The 19,992-nt window shown below is 45.4% G+C and overlaps 1 protein-coding gene across 6 annotated transcripts in view; it reads left to right on the plus strand.

Annotated features, from left to right (window-relative positions):
* The window catches only part of LOC107381579 (multiple epidermal growth factor-like domains protein 11), a 120,171-nt gene that overhangs the window by 94,805 nt on the left and 5,374 nt on the right, over window positions 1–19,992 (plus strand). For 5 of the 6 annotated variants that reach the window (XM_054731970.2, XM_054731974.2, XM_054731972.2 and 2 more), the window contains exons 14-20: window positions 6,005–6,151; window positions 6,720–6,854; window positions 11,259–11,387; window positions 11,923–12,051; window positions 13,710–13,838; window positions 14,475–14,603; window positions 19,092–19,325. In XM_054731970.2, the coding sequence (XP_054587945.1) occupies window positions 6,005–6,151; window positions 6,720–6,854; window positions 11,259–11,387; window positions 11,923–12,051; window positions 13,710–13,838; window positions 14,475–14,603; window positions 19,092–19,325 (1,032 nt within the window). Of the gene's footprint in view, window positions 1–693; window positions 5,743–6,004; window positions 6,152–6,719; window positions 6,855–11,258; window positions 11,388–11,922; window positions 12,052–13,709; window positions 13,839–14,474; window positions 14,604–19,091; window positions 19,326–19,992 lie in introns of those variants that run through there. The other variant, XM_054731976.2, reaches the window with a different exon arrangement.

Consider the following 19,992-nt stretch of genomic DNA (forward strand, 5'->3'; position numbering starts at 1 on the left):
ATTGGTTCACATTTTATTATTGGACTAACACTTTGTTTGATTAGCTTTGTTAAAAATAGTTCTTCTGATTTATTAAAAGAAAGAGTCCTTTGTCTTCATTCTTCTCTTGAGCTGGAAAGGAAGCAGTTTAGAAGCAGAGCATGAGACCTTGAGTAATATTTCATGCAGATGAGTTCTGTGTCAGAAACTTCTGGTTTTGCTTGAGCAGAGCAAAACAGAGCAGGGCCTTTTAGGTCAGAAATGGGCAATTCATCACGCTACAATAATATAATCAATAATACAAACGGTGGATCTGAATGCTTAATAAATCTATAGAATAAAACATGAATTTCCAGTTTGTTCGTTTAAAACTGAACCAGGTCGGAAAGAGTTTGAGTCACTCTGAATTCACTGAACGTGTTAAAACTTCCCTTTCTTCCACCTCTCCTCCTCAGCTTTTGTTTTAACTTTGCAGATTCTGATTTTCACCAACTTAAAAGTTTATTAATCCTAATGGATGCCTGCGCCTCACTCTCATATTCTCTCATATTCTTAGTCAAAGAAAGTTTGTAATGAGCTGCCGGCATAGCAGACTGCTGCACCACGGGGGGCAGATACACTCCTCCGTCTGCGTGTCTCTGTCTAAATTTAGACCTGCTGGTAAACTTCTTTGTGTGCAGAGAGTCGGAGTAAGTAAGAATTAATGTAATGCAGGCCTCCTGGGTGCCGCCGTCTCCAGACCATCTCCCGTGAGCAGCGAAGGCTCTGATCCATTCTGCAAACCAGCATTTGTGAAGACTGATTCCTGCCTCTCAGGACGCACAAAGACACCAACGTGTGCGCGTAAGACTGATGAAATAAAGAGACACTTCAGCAGAGGATTAAAGGCCAAAGAGTCATAGAAAAAATGTAGAAATATTACAGTTTTTACATTTAATGTGTGTTGAGATGGAAACCATTATTGAAATAAAAACGGACACAGATATCCGCCAGGAGGTGAAGTTTAACGCCGAGGGGACACCGGCCGCCGAAGCGCCGCGAAAAGGGGGCCGCCTTCATTCAGTGCCCTTGTTATCCTATTCTATAGACAACATGGGCCGCCAAAGCGCCGCGTGCCACTCCAGCCTGCGCCGTGCAGCGATCGTTTCAGCGTCTGCTCTATTTTTTTCGAGAGCCACGGGTGAACCGCGTCAATTCTGGCAGGAAGTCAAACCTAGACATAAGAGGCAGGCTGGTAAATTTAAAAAAGTAAAGCATTTCAAAATACAATTCCGTGATAGGCAAATGTGTTTGTAAACAGACAATGCATTAAATCCACAGGAACAAACACACACAAACACACACACAGAGCGAAATTGTGTGTGTGCAACCACGTGAAGGGGTTGTGGTTTTGGGTGTCTTTCAACCGGGGCAAACAGGACAGAGAGGCAGAAAGTCGTAGGCCAACAACTGGTTCACACCATAGGTTCTCACACACACACACACACACACACACACACACACACACACGCACACACACACACACACACACACACACAAACTGCATGGGGAGGGGGGTGTCAAGGAAAAGAGCAGAGAAAAGGCGGAGAGGAAATGGAGAGAGGGTGCTCGCTGCAGAACCACAAAGGCGGAGCTGCACCAGGGTCAGCCCCGCCCATTCACGCAAACTCAGCCTAGCCCACTGACTTCCGTTTTTGTTTTCCAACTTCATCGCAAACTAACCTGACCCACATGAATTATGGCTATTACTACTTTACAAATGTTAATGCTCCAATTAAACAAGATAAATATAACTTGCTACATGACAAAGCCTGAATACATCTTGAAATGAAACGATTTCTTTTAGCAGATATCTGCCCACAGCCGCTCTAACAATAATGTGGGGCAACAGCATGAGTGACTGTCATATGTGCTCTGGTAGTCCAGTGGTAAGATCATCTGAAGCAAATTTTGCTTCACCCTCAGCTGATGCTGGTTCGATTCTCAGTGAGGTCGGCATCAATCTATTTAGCCAGCTGAAACATTGAATTTGTTTATATTTTAGTTGTAATGTTTATTTTTCAGCAAAATATTTATGTCTCTAAAAGTTCTTTGAATTTGGTCGTTCCTAAACAGCATTTTAGTTGAAACTCTGCTCACAAATGGACTCACACTGGCTAAATAAACGAATAAATAAATAAACACATTAGTCATTGTATTGTAAACAGTATACCAGTAAATTGTTGTAAACATAGTACTGGCAAGTGTAGCTAGAAATTAAGAAAATGGGTTGTAATCTACCTAAGATTTCTGCCACCGGGAGTCGAACCTGCGCAAAACTATATGCCAACCTGCCTCCATAGCCTCTACCCCACCACATCTGATATGAAGTAAGTGGCGTTACATGTAATTGTCCTATCCAGTGTGTCTTTGGAGATGGGATGTATGGTTTATTGGCGGTGTCTCAGTAGAAGTCATTTCAGAAATAATTTGTCAGAAAATTCACAGAATATCCAGATTTGAGAACCAAGACCAGACCCACTTCAGGGGAGGAGACCAAATTGAAGCTGAGATGGGAGGAAAATGCATGAATGAGGCCAAAAATGGCTTTGGCGTGTTTCTTATGAGGAAATGACAATATAACATGATAAAAAAGTTCCAAAAGTTAGATTTTTAATTATATAGAACCTTTACAAAAACTGTTCAGTTAACTTCTCACCTCCGTCCTCAATCTTGTATTTTTTAGCTATAAAACCCTCTTTGGTTCCAGAATGCTATCAAGTCTGACAACTGGAAGGAATTGTACTGACTCTGATGGAATGGACGGGGCTGACTCTGGAATGGGTGGGGCTGACCCTGGTGCAGCTCCACCTTCTGGTGCAGCTCCACCTTTGTGGTTCTGCAGCGAGCACCACTTGGAAATGGAGGACACCAAGTGGTTAAAAGAAAAACTACGAGGCGCGCCTCGAGCGGAGGAACAAGCGTCTGGTCTGAACTGAGGAGCAGCGGCCGAATTTTGTGAGCGCTTCGCCTCCCGGCGCTTCGGCGGCCGGTGTGTAATACAGACATGTGTCGGGAAATTAAAAAATAAACTTCAGAGTTAGTAAAACAAACCAGAAACCTGATGTGGTAACTAGGTGTAAAAGTGAACCTGGTGTGAAGCATAAACAGCTGTGGTGGGTATCCAACTGTGGAGGTTAACCAGGTGTAGAGGTTAACCAGTTGTGGAGGTTAACCAGGTGTGAAAGTGAACCTTGTTTGGTGGTTAATGTGATTTGTAAGTCAACCAGGGCTAAAGGTGAACCTGGTGTGGATATTTACAGGGTTTGGGGTTAACTAGGCGTGGAGGTCAACCAGAAAAGGTAAGAAACAGAGCTGATAGCAAAAGGTGTTCCAGAATAAAACTCAAAGTTTTTCTTCATGTTTTGGTTGTGATTTATTGGGTTTCTTGAATCCATGTAGTTTTAAATTGTATGTGTCTTTATGTTTCTGTCCCTTTAGCTTTGACATGCCCCCTGCCAGCACACCTGGATTTAGTTAATAAATACCACACCCACATACCGTGGGCACTTTTTTTATATGTTTTCTTGGTTTTTCTTTTGCTTGGGTACAAGAGTGGGATGTAAATGACCAAACATGGCAAGCAGACATTTATATGTTGGTAATGGTTGGTCAGCTGTGGCGGCCATCTTGACACAGGCTGACTGCTGTTGATGTTTCTTATCTGTTATCACTATCAAAATCCATCCGTTGGTTCAACACTTGTTTCACTAACAGGCAAAAACATTACCACTCACCTGTAAAGTAACTGAACATAAATGAGACGTCTGTCACAGCAGGAAAACACATTTACATTTATGATCAGATATGTAGTTTTAAAACTGATTTATTGTTTGTTTGTTTTATCTGATCCCAGATGAATGAGTCCATTTTACTTTTCCGACTGTGCAGTGACACGTTTATTAGTTTGTGTTGGAAATGGATTCTCAGACGGCTGTTTGTCTCCGTTGGACTTCAGCAAATATAAATAATAACATCTGTCACATGAATCAGATGCTCTGCTGCTATTAAATAAATTAATGAGGATTTATTTATTGTAAAACTGGTGATTAATGTTGTGTCATCAGTTAAACGTAGGCAGAACCAGTTTAACCACCTTTCATCCCAGTTTCATTAAACACTAATGTGTTGTTCTTCCTGACATTTCAATAGACAAACAGACAATATATACGAATCAATAATGAGCCTGATCCTTGTGTGTGTGTGTGTGTGTGTGTGTGTGTGTGTGTGTGTGTGTGTGTGTGTGTGTGTGTGTGTGTGTGTGTGTGTGTGTGTGTGTGTGTGTGTGTGTGTGTGTGTGTGTGTGTGTGTGTCCAGTAATGCAAAACAAAGGGCAGGTCAGCCTGCAGGATTGCTTCAAAGGGAAATGCACTTTCTGCATAATAATTGTCAATCTGCAGGTGTGTGTGTGTGTGTGTGCGCAAGTTGTGTGCTGCAGTGTGGAAAGAGGGAAAAAAATTGTGCCATGCAGATGTAAAGACCCAGAAGCAGATAAAAAAAGGGAAAGAAAGGAATTATAAAGGTTAAAAAAGAAGAAAGAAAAGAAAAAGTGTTGTGGGTGAGAGGTGGTGAGGGAACAGGTGAACATTTCTAAACGGATCTAGCAGCTGCAAATCCTGACATGTTCAAACCCAGTGAGTGCTGTTAATAATAATAAAGTTGTACCTGAAGTTCGTCTAATAAAGCCAGTCTGTTACTCCTCGGTCTTTGTAGATCTTACCGTCAACAAACAGTTTATCCACGGAGATCACAGCCCGCTTCCCATCCTGGGTGTATTTCTTGCGCAGCGGGAAGAGAACTCGGCGGCGGTCCAGAATTTCTTTAGGAAACTGATCGTTAACGCTGTAGTCTTTACCTTTAAGCTCTCTCCCGCGGCTTTTAACAAGATCTTTCTGCTTAAAGTGCTCATATTTAGCCACGATGGGACGAGATCTTCTGCTGTCTGTTCTCCTGGCTCCAAGGCAATGTACCCGATGAAAGGTGATGTTTTTAACCGTTTCCTCAGGAATCTTCATGTGGGTGTGGAGAAAGTTCTTGATGGTTTGTTCGCAATCCTCAGCTTCTCCTCCGGTCAGCTCTGAAAGGCCTGCGAACACCAGGTTATCTCTCATGCTGCGTGATTGGAGATCCAGAACCGTCTCCTTTAGAGCTTTGTTGTCCTGGGAGATCCGATCTAGTCCTGCAGTCAAGGAGGAAACCGATTCTCGCAGAGAAATCTGGACGTTCTGACCGTGGTGGTGGCACGCTTAGATTACCCAGCCGACACACACGCACGTGCGTTGTTTTACAACTCCAGCCGCGAGCCGCTCCACCTGCTCCTGGCTAAACTCCAGAGATGTTCGGAGGTCCTGGAACTCCTTGTGAAGCACCTCTAGCAGGTGGAGTCGTCCCTCAAATCCCAGAAGCCGTGTATCTATGGACTGTAGTAAATCTAAGACATCCTTATGGGGAGATGAGGCCTCGGGCGAGTCCTGGGGACGGCTCCTCTTGGTCCCAGGTGTTTCCGTCTCAGCTGCTGCTGCTTTCTTCGGTCCCATGACAAAAAGCTCAAAAACCTCGTCAATATATATTTGCAAATTTTCTAAATTTTCTCCACTTACCTCCAGGTTGAGTATGTTATATTTACCAGATTTATTCATTTTTTTGCGTTGTCAGTGAGTAAATTAGGCGAAAATCTGTCTTAATTGTTTGTGGAAGTTGATTAACAAGCTGCCATCTGCTTCAAAACGCCGCCGTGTGTCCAGTGATCGGGCCGTCTGCGCATGCTCTCTCCTCTCCCCCGCCGCCATGCGAACACCTTTTAATGAACTGTTTAAGCTGTTAATTTGATTTATGTGTTAACTCATGCTTGAATGTTTTTAACGTTTGTTTCATGTACAAGTTCTAAAACGTTACGAATTAAAAGGCAAAAATTACAAATGGCTACATTAAAAGCCTCCTAACAGCCATTGCCTGGGCGTAACGTTTGTGTGTCCCCCACCCACAGGAGTCCACTGTGATGGGGTTTGTGAGGAGGGCCTCTGGGGGCCAAACTGCTCCTACAGCTGCACCTGTGAGAACGGTGGATCCTGCTCACCAGAGGACGGCTCCTGCGTGTGCGCGCCGGGATTCCGTGGAACCAACTGCAGGAGAAGTAAGGGAACCCTCTAACCGCACATCCCTGGAAACTCCTCTTCCTTTAGTCACAGCAGACATCCTGGATGTTTCTACTCGTCCGATTCCTCGTATCTCACTGCAATTCATTCCTAGGAAAGTTGCAATAATCAGGTCAGAACAAATGTTCAGACAGGTGATTTTATTCCAGATTTGTTCCTGAGGATCAGAGACTGTCAGCCGAAACATCCTGGAACCACTAGAGATCCAGCCCAACAGAACCCGGTTCCATATCGGTAATGGGAGTTGGAGCAAAGTTCACGCTGATGGAGATCGGAGCTCCTCCTGCCCCTCAGTGAGAGATTTAAGGCCGCTCAGTTCACAGTTTAAGTAATTACCTTAATTAGGAGAAGGCTGGAGCACGGAGGAGGTCAGCCTGCAGAGGAAAGCCTCAGCACTTAGAGAAACATCAATTAAAGCTAATTAAACGCTTTATAAAGACGTATGAGTGAGGATCTGCTCTGGAAGGAAAAACGGAACGACCCAAAGGGGCCAAGCTAACAGACACAAACCCACTCCATCAATGATTAACCTGCTCCTCTCCGCAGCCTGCCTGCCTGGTTCCTACGGCCACCGCTGCACCCAGTCGTGCCCTCAGTGCATCCACAGCGACGGATCGTGTCACCACGTCACCGGACACTGCAGCTGCCTCTCCGGATTCTTCGGCCCCCTCTGCAATCAAGGTGAGTCCTGAGTGATCAGCCGCCTGTGCACAGATGCTCCGATACGGGAATAATAACAAGACAGAACTTAAAGTCTCTAAACATGCAGAAACATTCTAAAATGCTAAACTAGAACAAAGCAGGTGCAATTTCAGACCCCTCTGCTCCTACATTTCCCATGATTCCCTCCGCCTGAAGCTGCATGGGTGCTTCTGAAACACTGGAGTTAAAGCATCACCTGGTCTCGTGCAATGCGTGACCAGCAGCGTGGAACGCTTTCGCTCCTGTTTCATCCAATTGTAAGGGAGCTCGTGGGTAAAACACTGCTATTATATTACACACCACTTTCACGTCTGGTGGAACGGAGGTGTGAGTCTTCTTAGCTGGTCACTTTATTAGGTACACCTATTCCTCTCAACGAGCCAATCAGACTTTATTTATGTATATGTTGATGGTAGCAGCTGATTAACATTGGAAAGGCTGAAATAATACCTCAACTGAAGCCACAAATCCCAAATGAGCTAAAACGCAAGAAGCGTGGGTGCAGAGCGGGAGCAAAACGGAGACAGAGAAAGAGGAAATTCAAACCATCTCTTCCATCGATCATAATGGGCAATGTGAGATCACTGGCCAACAAGATGGATGAACTCAAAGCCCTTTCAAGGACTCAGCCAGAGTTTCGGCAGTTTCAAAACCGTTGGAGGAGATGATGCAAAGAAGGATTCTCCAGAGAATCAAGAAAATGATGGACAACCCTGAGCATTCTCTTCACAAGACTGTCCGACAACGGAAGAGTGTCTTCAGTCAGAGGCTTCTTCAGTTTGGCTGCAACACTGACCGCTACTGGAGATCCTTCCTGCCAACAGCCATTGTAATATACAACAACTCTTTGATGACTTGATTATTATTATTATTATTCTGAGCTACTACAGCAATCAATTTCCCTCTGGGATTAATAAAGTATTTGAATTGAATTGAATTTGAAAATAACTTTGAGCAAACTTGTAGGTTTTCACCATGTTTTCATCCAAGAGCCCAAAAGATGAATAAGAAGTGAAAAGATTGTTCCGAAGTTCTCTTTCACAACTAAAGATCAGCTCAAACACATTTCACTGACAGGCACGCCTGCCCAACAGCTCGTTAACACAAACATGTAATTGTCCAATCAGAGGGCAGCATTTATTCACCTGGACGGCCTGCTGAAGTTCAAACTGAGAATCAGGATGGAGAAGAAAGGAGGTCTAAGACACTCTGAAGAGACTCCAGCAGCAGCAGACCACACCAGGTGTCTCTCCTGTCATCTAAGAACAGGAAGCTGAGGCTACAATTCCCACTGGATCACCAGAACTGGAGCAAAAGAGACTGGAAACACCTTCCCTGGTCTGATGATTTTGGATTTCAGCTGCAACATCAGATGGTCAGGAATGTGTTTCCAAGCAGAAAGCAGAATGAGTGAATTATTGCACCGTTTGTTTCTTCCTGTTCACAATTCACAATTTCATCAGATTCTGAATTAAATCTGGTGTTTTTCAGCAGAACAGAGGGAAGTTAAACTGGTTTAATGTCAGACAAAACTCCCGGGAAAGCCGATCCTTCCCTGTCTGGTTAATTATTCTCCTTAAGCTCTGAGAGTGCTTTGATTCCGAGTTTCCAGACGATGGTCACACTCTGCCAACTGTTACGTTAGTGGGAAGATCTCGTTAACGGCCCTAATCAAGATCTTAATGAATAACTTTACAGAGAAGAAGCTGCAGCTGGTTCTAACTGGACCTCTGTAGAACTTTGGTTCTGTTCTAGACCTGGTGCTGATCCACGCTTCAGACAGATAAACTTGCATCAGCCTCCACTTTGGTATCCAGAGGAGTTCCTGGTGGAGTCTTGGTGAGTCGAAACCAGCCCAAATCATCAGCACTCCACCACCGTGCTGACAGCTGGGATCAGCTGGTTTTAGCTGCAGTGCATTCTGGGCAAACACCACAGCTTTGGTTTCTCCAGGTCCGGGACAAAAACCACGACCTCTCTTCCAGAGGACCAGAGTTCTGAGTCTGCCTCAGTTCTGGTTCTGAAGAGCATCCTGATCAGAACCACCTCCGCTCACTGGTTCTGTTTGGATTTAGGTCAGTAAATGAATAAATAGCCATTTTTGGACCACATTATTTTTATTATTATTTTGATGAATTGATTAAAATGATCAGTAGAATTAAAATCAGAGCAAAACTGAATTTTTGCTGCTAAAAGTATAAAAAATCCTTGACTGAGTCATTAAACGAAGAGCTTGGCCTTGTGACTCTGCCGCTGAGCGACTCTAAATGATGTTTGTTTCTTCTGAAGGAAGCTGCAGGTTGCCGAGAAGCTCTCGGAGCCTTTTTCAGCCCTCCGTTAATAAGCTCTCAGACGAGCGCCGTCGCTGTGAGCCGCTCACGTTAATTGGTAATAATCAGAAAGGCCTGGAGCACATGAATTCACCGGCAGGCTTGTCAGGCTCTATCCACGTGTCCGTGTTTCATTATGGAGCGCCAACATAAAAGAGGAATGTTAGACGCCAAAGCAACAGGAAATTCGTCTTTGCGAGGTCGAATCAGCAAAACGAACCAGTTTCCTGCCGACTGTTCCAGAGTTCTGAGACAGAATCGTTAGTTTGTATCTTCGTCCTTTTGTCCTGGAGAACAGAACGTATTAGAAACATAAACCATTTATAAGCTGCTTTCATGTGAAGCTTTACAGTAACAACAGTTTGTTAGCAGCAGCTAAACTCCTCATTCATTCATATTTTACAAAATCATCACTAACTAAACTCTTCTAATTAAAGACGAACAAAACAGGATAAATTAATTTCTTCTAACAGAGGTCAAAGGTCATCTGACTTAAACATCAAATTCTTCCTTCACTTTTTTTTATTTCTTCTTTAATCTCGTGTTTGTACCAAAACTTGTTGGGTTTTTGTTTCTGTTACCTCCGTTTGAACGATAATATTCATGTTATAAACCGGTGGTCCTGAATAGGCAGTCCACGGGCCCCCTCTGTGTGGCCCCTGAACCCTGCGCACGAGTCTGGACCACAGGTTTTTGTCTGAAATTGGACCCAGTTTTCGTTCTGGTACCAGAACTTTCATAGGAATACTTTGAACTTTGACCTCAGAACCATTCAGAGTTGCTTCTAATAGGATGAAACTGGGAGGGGACCTTCCCAGAGCCTCGTTCCTGTTGGGTTTGATCATGTTTATCTCCAGATGAGCTCAGATCCAACCTCCTCCTAAACTGTTAAAGATGAAGCAGAAACCGAGGGTCTGCCCGTCAGCCTGGTGGTAATTATCTTCACCTGAAAATGAGGCAATCAGCACATCAGAGCTTTTCTCAGAACCGGGTCTGACTGAAGTCCATTAAAGGAAATTTGAAATTTGCTCCTTTTATTTCACACTCATCATTTGATTGAACAAATATGTTTTTTTTCTACCTGAACAAACCTGCTGAGATTAAATCAGCGAAGCTTCAGAACCAAGAGGTCAGACTAAACAATTCTGAACTTCTCTGATCAGAGCCAAGTGAAGAAGGTTCATCACCACATTGGTTTTAGTTCTGCTGGACATCAGAACCTAGTTCACCTGGAACCTGAAGGAAACATGTGACACATTTCAGGTCATCAGACTCACTTTAGAGACCGGTGCGATTCCTGCAGAACCAAATCCAGACCTGTCCCTGGGCTCTGAGCCTGTTTGTGGTCCTCGTGGACCAGATCCGAAGATCTGGTCCTGGAGAGAAGGGGTCTGGGACCTCAGGGTCTCATCTCTACCTTTTGCAGATGATGTGGTTCTGTTGGAGTCTTCAGGTCCAGACGGTGTCGGTTCACAGCCAGGATGAGAGTCAGCCCCGCCAAGTCTGAGGAGCTGGTTCTGAACTAGCTTGGGAGGGGGTCTCTGCCTCTACCAAAGTTCTGGTATCTCAGTGGAGGAGATAACAGAGCTTCTTCTGAAGTACTGAGTACATTTATCTGGTCTGTGGTGGTGATGAAGGCTCTGAGCTAGAAGGTGACTTCATGAAGTTCAGCTGAAATCCTTCAGGTTCCAGCTTGATGGATCAGAACTCTGAGAACTGGGTTCTGACTGGTTTCACTCTCTGGTTTTTCCCTCTTTGATGATGGTGGTCGATAAGAGTTCATTAATAAACCAGCTCCATAAACTTTAAGCTTCTCGTGTCTCATGATGAGCCTCTGAGGTTCAAAGGTCAGTGTAGATGCTAGGACATAATTATTCAGGTTGTTTTGGGTTCGTTAGTTTCGTTTGTTGTGTTTTTATTATTTAAATATAAATCCTCATTCCTTCCAAATCTGATGTTACTCTGCTGGAACATTTCTTAGGAAAGGAAACCTGGAGCAGGAAGCTCTAGAGGCCACGTTCAGTTTCGTGATGAGATGTTTGTGTGTCCACAGTGTGTCCCAGCGGGAAGTTTGGGAGGACCTGCTCCGACTCGTGTTCCTGCTTTAACAACAGCACCTGTAATCCCATCGATGGATCCTGTCAGTGCTTCCCAGGATGGATCGGAGACAACTGCTCCAAACGTGAGCTAAACCTCACGCAGTCAGGGTCATGACCTTACAGAGCAGAACTCTTGATCCAGTCTCACCTGATTGAAGAAGGAAAATGCTTTCAGAGTCTGGAGCTGATGTTCCAGAACAAGTGTAAGGGATTCAAGGAATGTCTGACTGCTGGAGGAGATAACTGGATCAGGAGTTCTAGATCGGCTCAGGGTCAGATGCTTTTGTGCAGTGGTGACTATTCCTGGTTCTGAAGGTCTAACGTGCATCATGAGTGAGATGTTTCTCCATCCAGCACACCAGACTGATGGTTGACTCACCTCCTCAGCAGGTCCAAAGTTCTGCAGAAGTCACCCATTGATTTAAATCAGCAGAGAAACATCTGAAACAAGCTGGATGTGGACCGCACAAACCCCTCCCACCTGGTTCAGATTTCTGCTGGTCCTTAACTCAGACAACATAGATGACTCTGTGTGTGTGTGTGTGTGTGTGTGTGTGTGTGTGTGCGTGTGTGTGTGCGCGCGCGTGCGTGTGCGTGTGTGCGTGTGTGTCCTGACAGCATGCCTGGCGGGCTCGTGGGGTCCAGATTGCATCCATACCTGTAAATGTCAGAACGGAGCTGAGTGTAGCGCCACAGATGGAGAGTGCTTCTGCAGCGCAGGATGGACCGGACTCTACTGCACCCAGCGTAGGACACACACACACACACACACACACACACACACACACACACACACTCTCTCTCTCTCTCTCTCTCTCTCTCTCTCTCTCTGAATCTACAGTGCTTTAATAAACTAAAGTAACGCCACCATCTAGTGGGAGATCAGTAAAGTGCACAGTGTCCTTTTGTCTCCATGCTATTTATAGAACATCACCTCCTCCCAACAACAAGTCTGGTTCTGGTCGGGTCCAGATTCTGATTCTGATTCACGAGTTTCTGACAATAAAAGCAGTTTATAAATGTGTTCTGGGCTCTGGTCCCTGCCGTGGAACTGTGGACCAGCTCTTGACTCTGGCTAGGGAGCTGGAGGGGGCTAATCCAACCAGTCCAGATGTGTCTGGTGGATATGGAGGCTTATGCTCCTGTCACCATGGAAACCCAATGGGGGGGGGGGGGGGGGGACTCAGGCAATATGGGGTGGATGTCCCTCTATTAAGGGCTAATAAGTGTGAAGCTGGTCTGTGCAGCCAGCAGCAGGACTCACCTGTTCCCTGTGAGGGCCACACGCTACCTGGGCTTCCCTTTGGTACCGGTTCTGTTTGCTGTCTTTATGGACAGAATTCCTCTGTGCAGCCGTGGGGTGGGGGTGTGTGGGGGGTTGTAACCCTCTCGGTGGCCTAGTGGAAGAGTGTCCACCCTGGGACTGGGAGACCGGAGGATCAAATCCCGGCCGGGTCATACCAAAGACTTTAACAAGGGAACCCAACGCCTCCCTGCTTGACACTCAGCTTGAAGGGGTTGGACTGGGGGGTTAAACCACTAAATAGTTCCCGAGCGCGGCCACAGCTGCAGCTCACCGCTCCCGACGGGGATGCGTCAAATGTGGAGATGAATTTCACCAGTGTGTGATGATGAATATGGGACTTTAACATTTGGTGGCAGAAGGATCTCATCTCAGCCATTTATGAATGATGTGGTCCTCTTAGCTCCATCAAACAGCGACCTTCAGCTCTTGCTGGGGAGGTTCTCAGCTGAGCATGAAACAGCTGGGATGAAGACCTCCAAATATGAATCCAAGGTTCTCAACCAGAAAAGGGTTGGACCTCTCCGCTGGGGCTGCTACCTCCACAACCGGACTCGGATAAGCGGGTAAAAATGCACGGATGGATAATTTTATCTTTCTGACCAAAACCGTTCAACTTGGTCCAGACCAGAATCCCTGATCCAGTCTAGATCCTGGATCCAGTCAGATGCTGAAATGAAGATAAATCCAATAGTTTTTCACAGCATCGTAAACATTTTCTCTTTTCAGCTAAAAATGATATGAAAGGAGCTTTCGGGACTTTTAAAACCTGCTGGAAACTCTGAAAGAAAGAAGTTCCAGTTTTTAGTTTTATTAAACAGGAATAAAAATGGCGTCCTCAGAACTCGTGTATCGGCTGCTCCTGACTGAGGGCTTGTTGAGTCTTTGCTTCTTTGGGAATTTTGTTTCCTGGAGTATTTCTTCCTGACACAGCTTCACACCTGCTGTTACTTTGGGTTTCAAATGTGCTGGAGATGATCTGAGTCTCCAGCTGATCCGGTTCCACTGTGACCAACTGGATCGGCTGATGCCAGTAAAGCAGCTTGTGGGTTCTGAAGCTGAAAACTTCTGCAGACTGCTGTTATTCCACGTTTCTCTGCAGGCTGTCCGTCAGGATTCTTTGGCTCCCAGTGTTCCGAGGTGTGCCGGTGCCAGAACGGAGCGGACTGTGACCACATCAGCGGGCAGTGCTCCTGCAGGACCGGATTCATTGGGCCGAGTTGTGAGCTCAGTGAGTGTTTAGAAAATGTGTGTGTGTGTGTGTGTGTGTGTGTGTGTGTACTTGTGTGTGAATGAATGTTTTATTTACAATGAATATTTTATCTACAGTGACTTTACAATGTCTTGACTGCTTTGCAGTAATGAATGAATCAACATAAATGTTTATGATTGAAATGCCTTATTTTAGATCATCTTAAGGTGTAAAGCAGTCAAGACATTGTTAAATCACTTTAGATAAAACATTCATGATTGTAAATAACTTGTAAAGTGGAGAAATCATTTATGAGACCAAATAAGATTTTATTAAAGTAAAGAGAGTATGAAAGTCAGGTCTGCTAGAGGAGACCTTCTGAGTGAAGCTCCATGTAAACGTGAGGTTGTTATGACGACGTATCCAGATGGCCAGGGTAGGAACAAAAAAACAGGAGACTGCAATGTTATGGACAAGCACAGAATATTCCACGCAGATGAAACTGGCTGGATACTTAATGCCAGGTGACCTCTGCCCAATGGTAGGGCAGGTTTTTGACAAATGTCATAACCATTGTGTTACATGGCCTTCTCTTACGCTACAGTGAGTGTGTGTGTGTGTGTGTGTGTGTACATATGTGTGTGTGTGTGTGTGTAACCTGGGTTCTTCTTCCAGAATGCCCTGCAGGAACATTCGGGTATGGCTGCCAGCAGCTGTGTGAGTGCATGAACAACGCCACCTGTGATTACGTGACGGGAACCTGCTACTGCAGCATTGGCTTTAAAGGGATCCGCTGCGACCAGGGTGAGTCGGACCAAACTAAACAGAACTCTCATCAGCAGCACTGGATTCTCATGTCAGTTCTCTTGTTCGCTCTTCCTTCTTCCATCTCAGGAACATTGCTAAGCTGAGTCCCATTCTGTCCCGCTCTAAACTTGAGACAGTTCTCCACGTCTTCATCTCCTCACGCTTAGACTACTGTAACTCTCTTTTCACGTGTCTGAGCAGAACCTCCCTGAACCGTCTACAGGTGGTTCAGAACGCCTGTGCTCGGCTTCTGACCAAGTCCTCCAAACACACCCACATCACCCCGCTTCTCCTCCAGCTTCACTGGCTGCCAGTCAACTTCAGGGTTCATTTCAAGGTCCTGGTTCTGGTCTATAGGGCCTTACATGGACAAGCACCATCTTACATTGGTGATCTTCTTAGTCCCTTCACCCCCAGCAGGTCCCTGAGGTCCAGTGATCAAAGCCTACTGGTTGTGCAGCACCAGGCTAAAGACCAAAGGTGACAGATCATTTGCTGCCGTGGCCCCCAGACTCTGGAACTCTCTCCCCCTGAGCCTGAGATCAGTGGACTCAGTGGTCTCCTTTAAAAAGCAGCTGAAGACTCACTTGTTCAAGCTGGCTTTTGTATGACCTTCTTCACCACTCTCTCTTTATTCTGCTCTCCCCACCTATTCCACCTTCCTCAGGATCCACTGATTTCCCTCTTTCCTATTCACTCTCTCTCTTTCTTAACATTTTTTATCACAATTGTCTACTTTTGCTCATTTTAAATATATTTAAAACATTTTCTAAATGCTTTTTGATAGTTTAACATTTTTTGTTTTTGTGAAGCGCCTCGTGATTTTTATCTTGCGAGGCGCTATAGAAATATTTTCTTCTTCTTCGTCTTCTTTCTTCTTTCTTCTTCTTTCTTCTTTCTTCTTTCTTCTTCTTCTTCTTCTTCTTCTTCTTTTTCTTCTTCTTCTTCTTCTTCTTCTTCTTCTTCTTCTTCTTCTTCTTCTTCTTCTTCTTCTTCTTCTTCTTCTTCTTCTTCTTCTTCTTCTTCTTCTTCTTCTTCTTCTTCTTCTTCTTCTTCTTCTTCTTCTTCTTCTTCTTCTTCTTCTTCTTCTTCTTCTTCTCCCCCCCCCCCCCCCCCCCTCTCATGTTGGTTTGGGTGGATCCAAACACATGATCTGCACCAACAGGCCTGCTGCTGGGGTTTAGTTCCAGAACTTGCTGTAGTTTCTTTTGAAGACTTTGGTTGGCCTTTCCATGGAGCAACAGGAGCTGTATTAAAAAATAGTCCCACACAAGGCATCAAGTAAGCCCTGGAGTCTGGAGATGTGAGCCGTTGCTATTCCTGGCATTTTGAGCTCACATTGTGAAGTAATGAGTAGAAAATATCCCCATTGTTATTTATGCACGTCCAGATTTATTTGATTTAACACCTTAACCTTTGGCTTCTCCCCTCCCCCTCCTATGGTTAATTCTGGATAAGGAATTTAAATCCTTAAATCCAATGAATTTAAATCAGAAACTGTCTGGGACTTGGGGTACCTCCCTATAGGCAAAGAGAAGGTAAGGCAACCATTGACCCCAGTTAGAACCAGTTTCATCAAAAAACTTATGGAGCATCTGTTTGAGGGTCTGGTTAAATCTCTCAAGCCCCCTTCAGACAGGCCATGAAAAACGGAAATGTTCGAGACTCTGTCCTTAAGACCTATGTGTCTGAATACAAACATCCAGATAAACTTTTCCGTAATTAAACCGGACGAAGCCCCTAGTAACAGGATCGGACTCGTCACGGACAGGGTGGCTGCTTCAGACTGGTGAGGTCGAGTTCCGGACAGGGAGGAGGGGGAGGAGGAGGGGACCGGGGGACGCTGTGCGCACCTAGATAGCTCGCTCCTGTAGCATGCGGCGAACCATGGCAGCTCGCCTCCTACGGTACCGTCTCCTAGATGCGCGACGGGGCGCTTCACACCGCTTCCGTGATTCCTTTATTAACCATTGAGCTTCATCATCCAGGTCTCTTATGCGTCTTCGTGTGCGCAGAATTATGCTTAACACAAGTCCGATCAGTGAGAGGAATTCTATCTCTTCGTCGGCCATGTTTGACTGAGTAGCTTTGTTTGGGTAAATGATGCATGTACGCCCGCCGCACTATGTTTATGCAATATCCGGGTACGGCCTTCCCACCCCCTCCCCCCCAGACATCTGGAACTTTTCCCTGCTGTGTGAAGGCAGCCGAAAGGACAAGTTCCGGTACAAAAGTGGTGTGTCTGAAAACACAGTTCTGGTTAAAAACCAGACTGAATTGTCCGCAAATGTTCCAAAATGTCAATCTGAAAAGGGCTTTAGTTAACCCATCAGTCTGTGGATGATATGAGGTAGATCGCATTCCCTTGATCCCCAACAGCTGATACACCTGCTTTAAAAGAGAAGACAGAGTTAGTGCCCTGGTCGGTTACTATCTCGTGAGGGAAACCAACCCTTGAAAAGAGTTGTACCAAACAAAGAGCGACTGCTTTCGCTTTCATTGTCTTTAGAGGAAACACCTCAGGATATCTGGTGGCATAGTCAGTGATCACCAGCATGTAACGATGTCCTGTCTTGCTTCTCTCCACGGGCCGAGCCATGTCCATCCCCAAACGTTCAAAAGGGGTTTCAATCAGGGGAAGAGGAAGGCCTTGTGCTTACCTCCTCCAGATCTTACGGCCCTCTGATTCAGATTAGCCAGCTCCGGGTCATCACGCTGGATCTGTGCCATCCTCAGAGGCATTTTGAAGCCCTCAGGCATGTCTTCAGCAGATGTACCTGCTGTGTGAAGCAATTTATCTCGTCTCTTCTGTTGACGAGACTTGCGTGTTTTCCCAGACCGCTCCTCCAGATCTGCATCATAAAAGGGCAGTGCACTGAGGAGCAGTGGAGACTCCTCCAGCTGCTTGGCCTGAGAGCGAGTAACCACAGCACAGTTTAATGGGAATTGAATCAAGTCAAACAGGACAGGTAAATCACCACCCAGGACAACTGGATAAGGAAGTCTTTCAACGACACACACATTTAGCAAGTAAGATTGTCCTTGCACTTCACTATACAGGTCTGCAGTGGGATACAACCGTTCGTCACCGTGCACACATCGAACAGGAATAGCATCTGACGTGGAGATTATGTGTGATGGGACCAGTTTCTTTTCCGCAAGTGTTTGGACACTACCTGTATCAATCAGAGCTTTTATGCTCCTCCCACTTACTTTAACCCTACTCAGTCTTACAGACTGTTCATCACATGGGTGTCGTCTTTCTTTAATTGGGACAACACACAGCTGAGTGGGTTTAGGGGGGTTCTTTGGACACATGGGCTTGGTGTGGCCTCGCAGACCACATAAATACCAGACAGGTTCTTTATGGTTTGGGAGATATACCGGCCTCCTGAAGGTCCCTTAAAGGGGCATTACCTGGGGTAGCCATTTCTGGTCGGTGTCGCTTCTGTCCAACTGTTGCTCTGCGAATATCTTTGTCTTTAGGAAGCCTTCCAAGCAGAATAAAGCCCGAGTCATGCTTCTGCGTTAGTGAGGAGACACTCAACGCCATTATCCGTCCTTGCGGGCCTGCTGGAGAGCCCCGGAAGGACGGACGGATGGAGTCGAGTTCTCTTTTCTAAACATCCGTCCGTCGATACGGAGAACGCAAGCTTGTGATTGGTCAGGACACCGCTGTCATCTACACCGCCGCCATTGCGCCCTCAAAAACATAAAGAGAGCCGAGGATAACTAGCGGCAGACACAGAGAACCTTGAAGAATACGTCGCGAAAAAACTCTAAAATATGAACGTTTAATTCCCCGTGACTGGAGGAATGTAGATGGACCGGTAAATCGAGTCTTAATTTATTACTTTTTTATTCTTTTCTCAAAAGAGGGTTCCAACCAGTACTTGAAATTACTCAACAATGGACATAGTAACAAAGGAACCGAAACTCAGGACCTGACTACAGAAATGTACAAAAAAAACAAACTCTACAGACACAACAGGATCAACTTAAATAGTGGCTGATCAGACCACTGCCAACACACTAGGGTAGGGAGACATCAATTAACAAAGAACATAAAAAACTACCCCGAACAAATACATACTAATCAGTCTATTACGTTTGAGTTACTTAAAATGAATACACATTACTGTCAAAACCCAACTACTATTTACAAAAGAGTTGGTATGACCCAATGGTGCTGATTAGGCCAAGTAAAGTGGTCTGCTCCAGCTGTTCCACTCCAAGGCCACTGGCAACTCAAAGAAAACATATATCATGTTAACACCTACAGACTAAAACCGATAGGTAACTGAACCTAAATGGTCAATCCATAGAAACAAAACACTCACATATTCAAAATAAAAGAAACATTACCAGACAGCCATTCACTCGAGGTGTGACAGCAGGGCAGCTGTCACAGAGACATTTTCAGAATAAAAGCGTGCTGCAAGAGTTGCTGGTTGGGCTTCCATGCTGTGTTTTGTGGCTTCACAGCGGCTCTGATGATGGAGGAGCTGAACCCGTACACCAAGATCAGCCCGGCGCTGGCGTCGGAGCGCCAGTCCGCCGGCGCCATCTTGGGAATCATCCTCCTGCTGCTGCTCATCATGGCCATGCTGGTTCTGGTGGTCTGGTTCCGGTACCGTCAGAGAGAAAAGGGCCAGCACACTCCCAACGTCACGTATACCCCCGCCCTGCACATCAACTCGACCGACTACTCCCTCTCAGGTAGTTTCACTCACCTGGATGATGTCACTTCCTTCCACAGCAGAACCACCTGGTCCACCCAAACTGGACCCTTTTTTCACTTGTTAACCTTTAAAGAGCCTTCCACAGAGAAAAATGTTCCTCTACACTCTGGTGGTGAACTTGGAGGGTCATCAGGTTCAACCCCTGATCCAGTCCAGACTTTACTGTAATCTGGTTCTGGATCAGGAGTTCTCCAGACTCTCTGAATGTCTGAAGGAGTTTGGTTATATATATATATATATTTTTTTTTTTTACCAAGTTTTTTTTTTTGGTACCAGAACATTTTCTGAGGAATGTTTAACCTTTGACCTCTGAATCATTCAGACAGAAATTAGCTCCGTAACTCAAAGGGATGAGCCAAAGGAACCAGTTATAAAGACTTTTTGGGACCAGTTACCTCACAGAGACCCAGTTGGGCTCTGGTTCTGGTTCTTGAGTTGAATCTATTAAAACACCAAAGCTAACCCGGTCTGACAGGAACCAGAACATCAGCTCTGATCAGCTGGTGGATGATGGACACAGAGAGCCTATCCAGAACTGTTCTGAGCAGATTCCAGTCTGGGTCAGCATATCGGCCTCATTCAGACCCGGTTATACGTTTAACCAAACCAGTCCTTTGTCCTGATGTGACTTCTTCACTCCCAGG

The sequence above is a fragment of the Nothobranchius furzeri genome, chromosome 9, assembly GCF_043380555.1.
Source record: "Nothobranchius furzeri strain GRZ-AD chromosome 9, NfurGRZ-RIMD1, whole genome shotgun sequence".
NCBI classification, from domain to species: domain Eukaryota; kingdom Metazoa; phylum Chordata; class Actinopteri; order Cyprinodontiformes; family Nothobranchiidae; genus Nothobranchius; species Nothobranchius furzeri.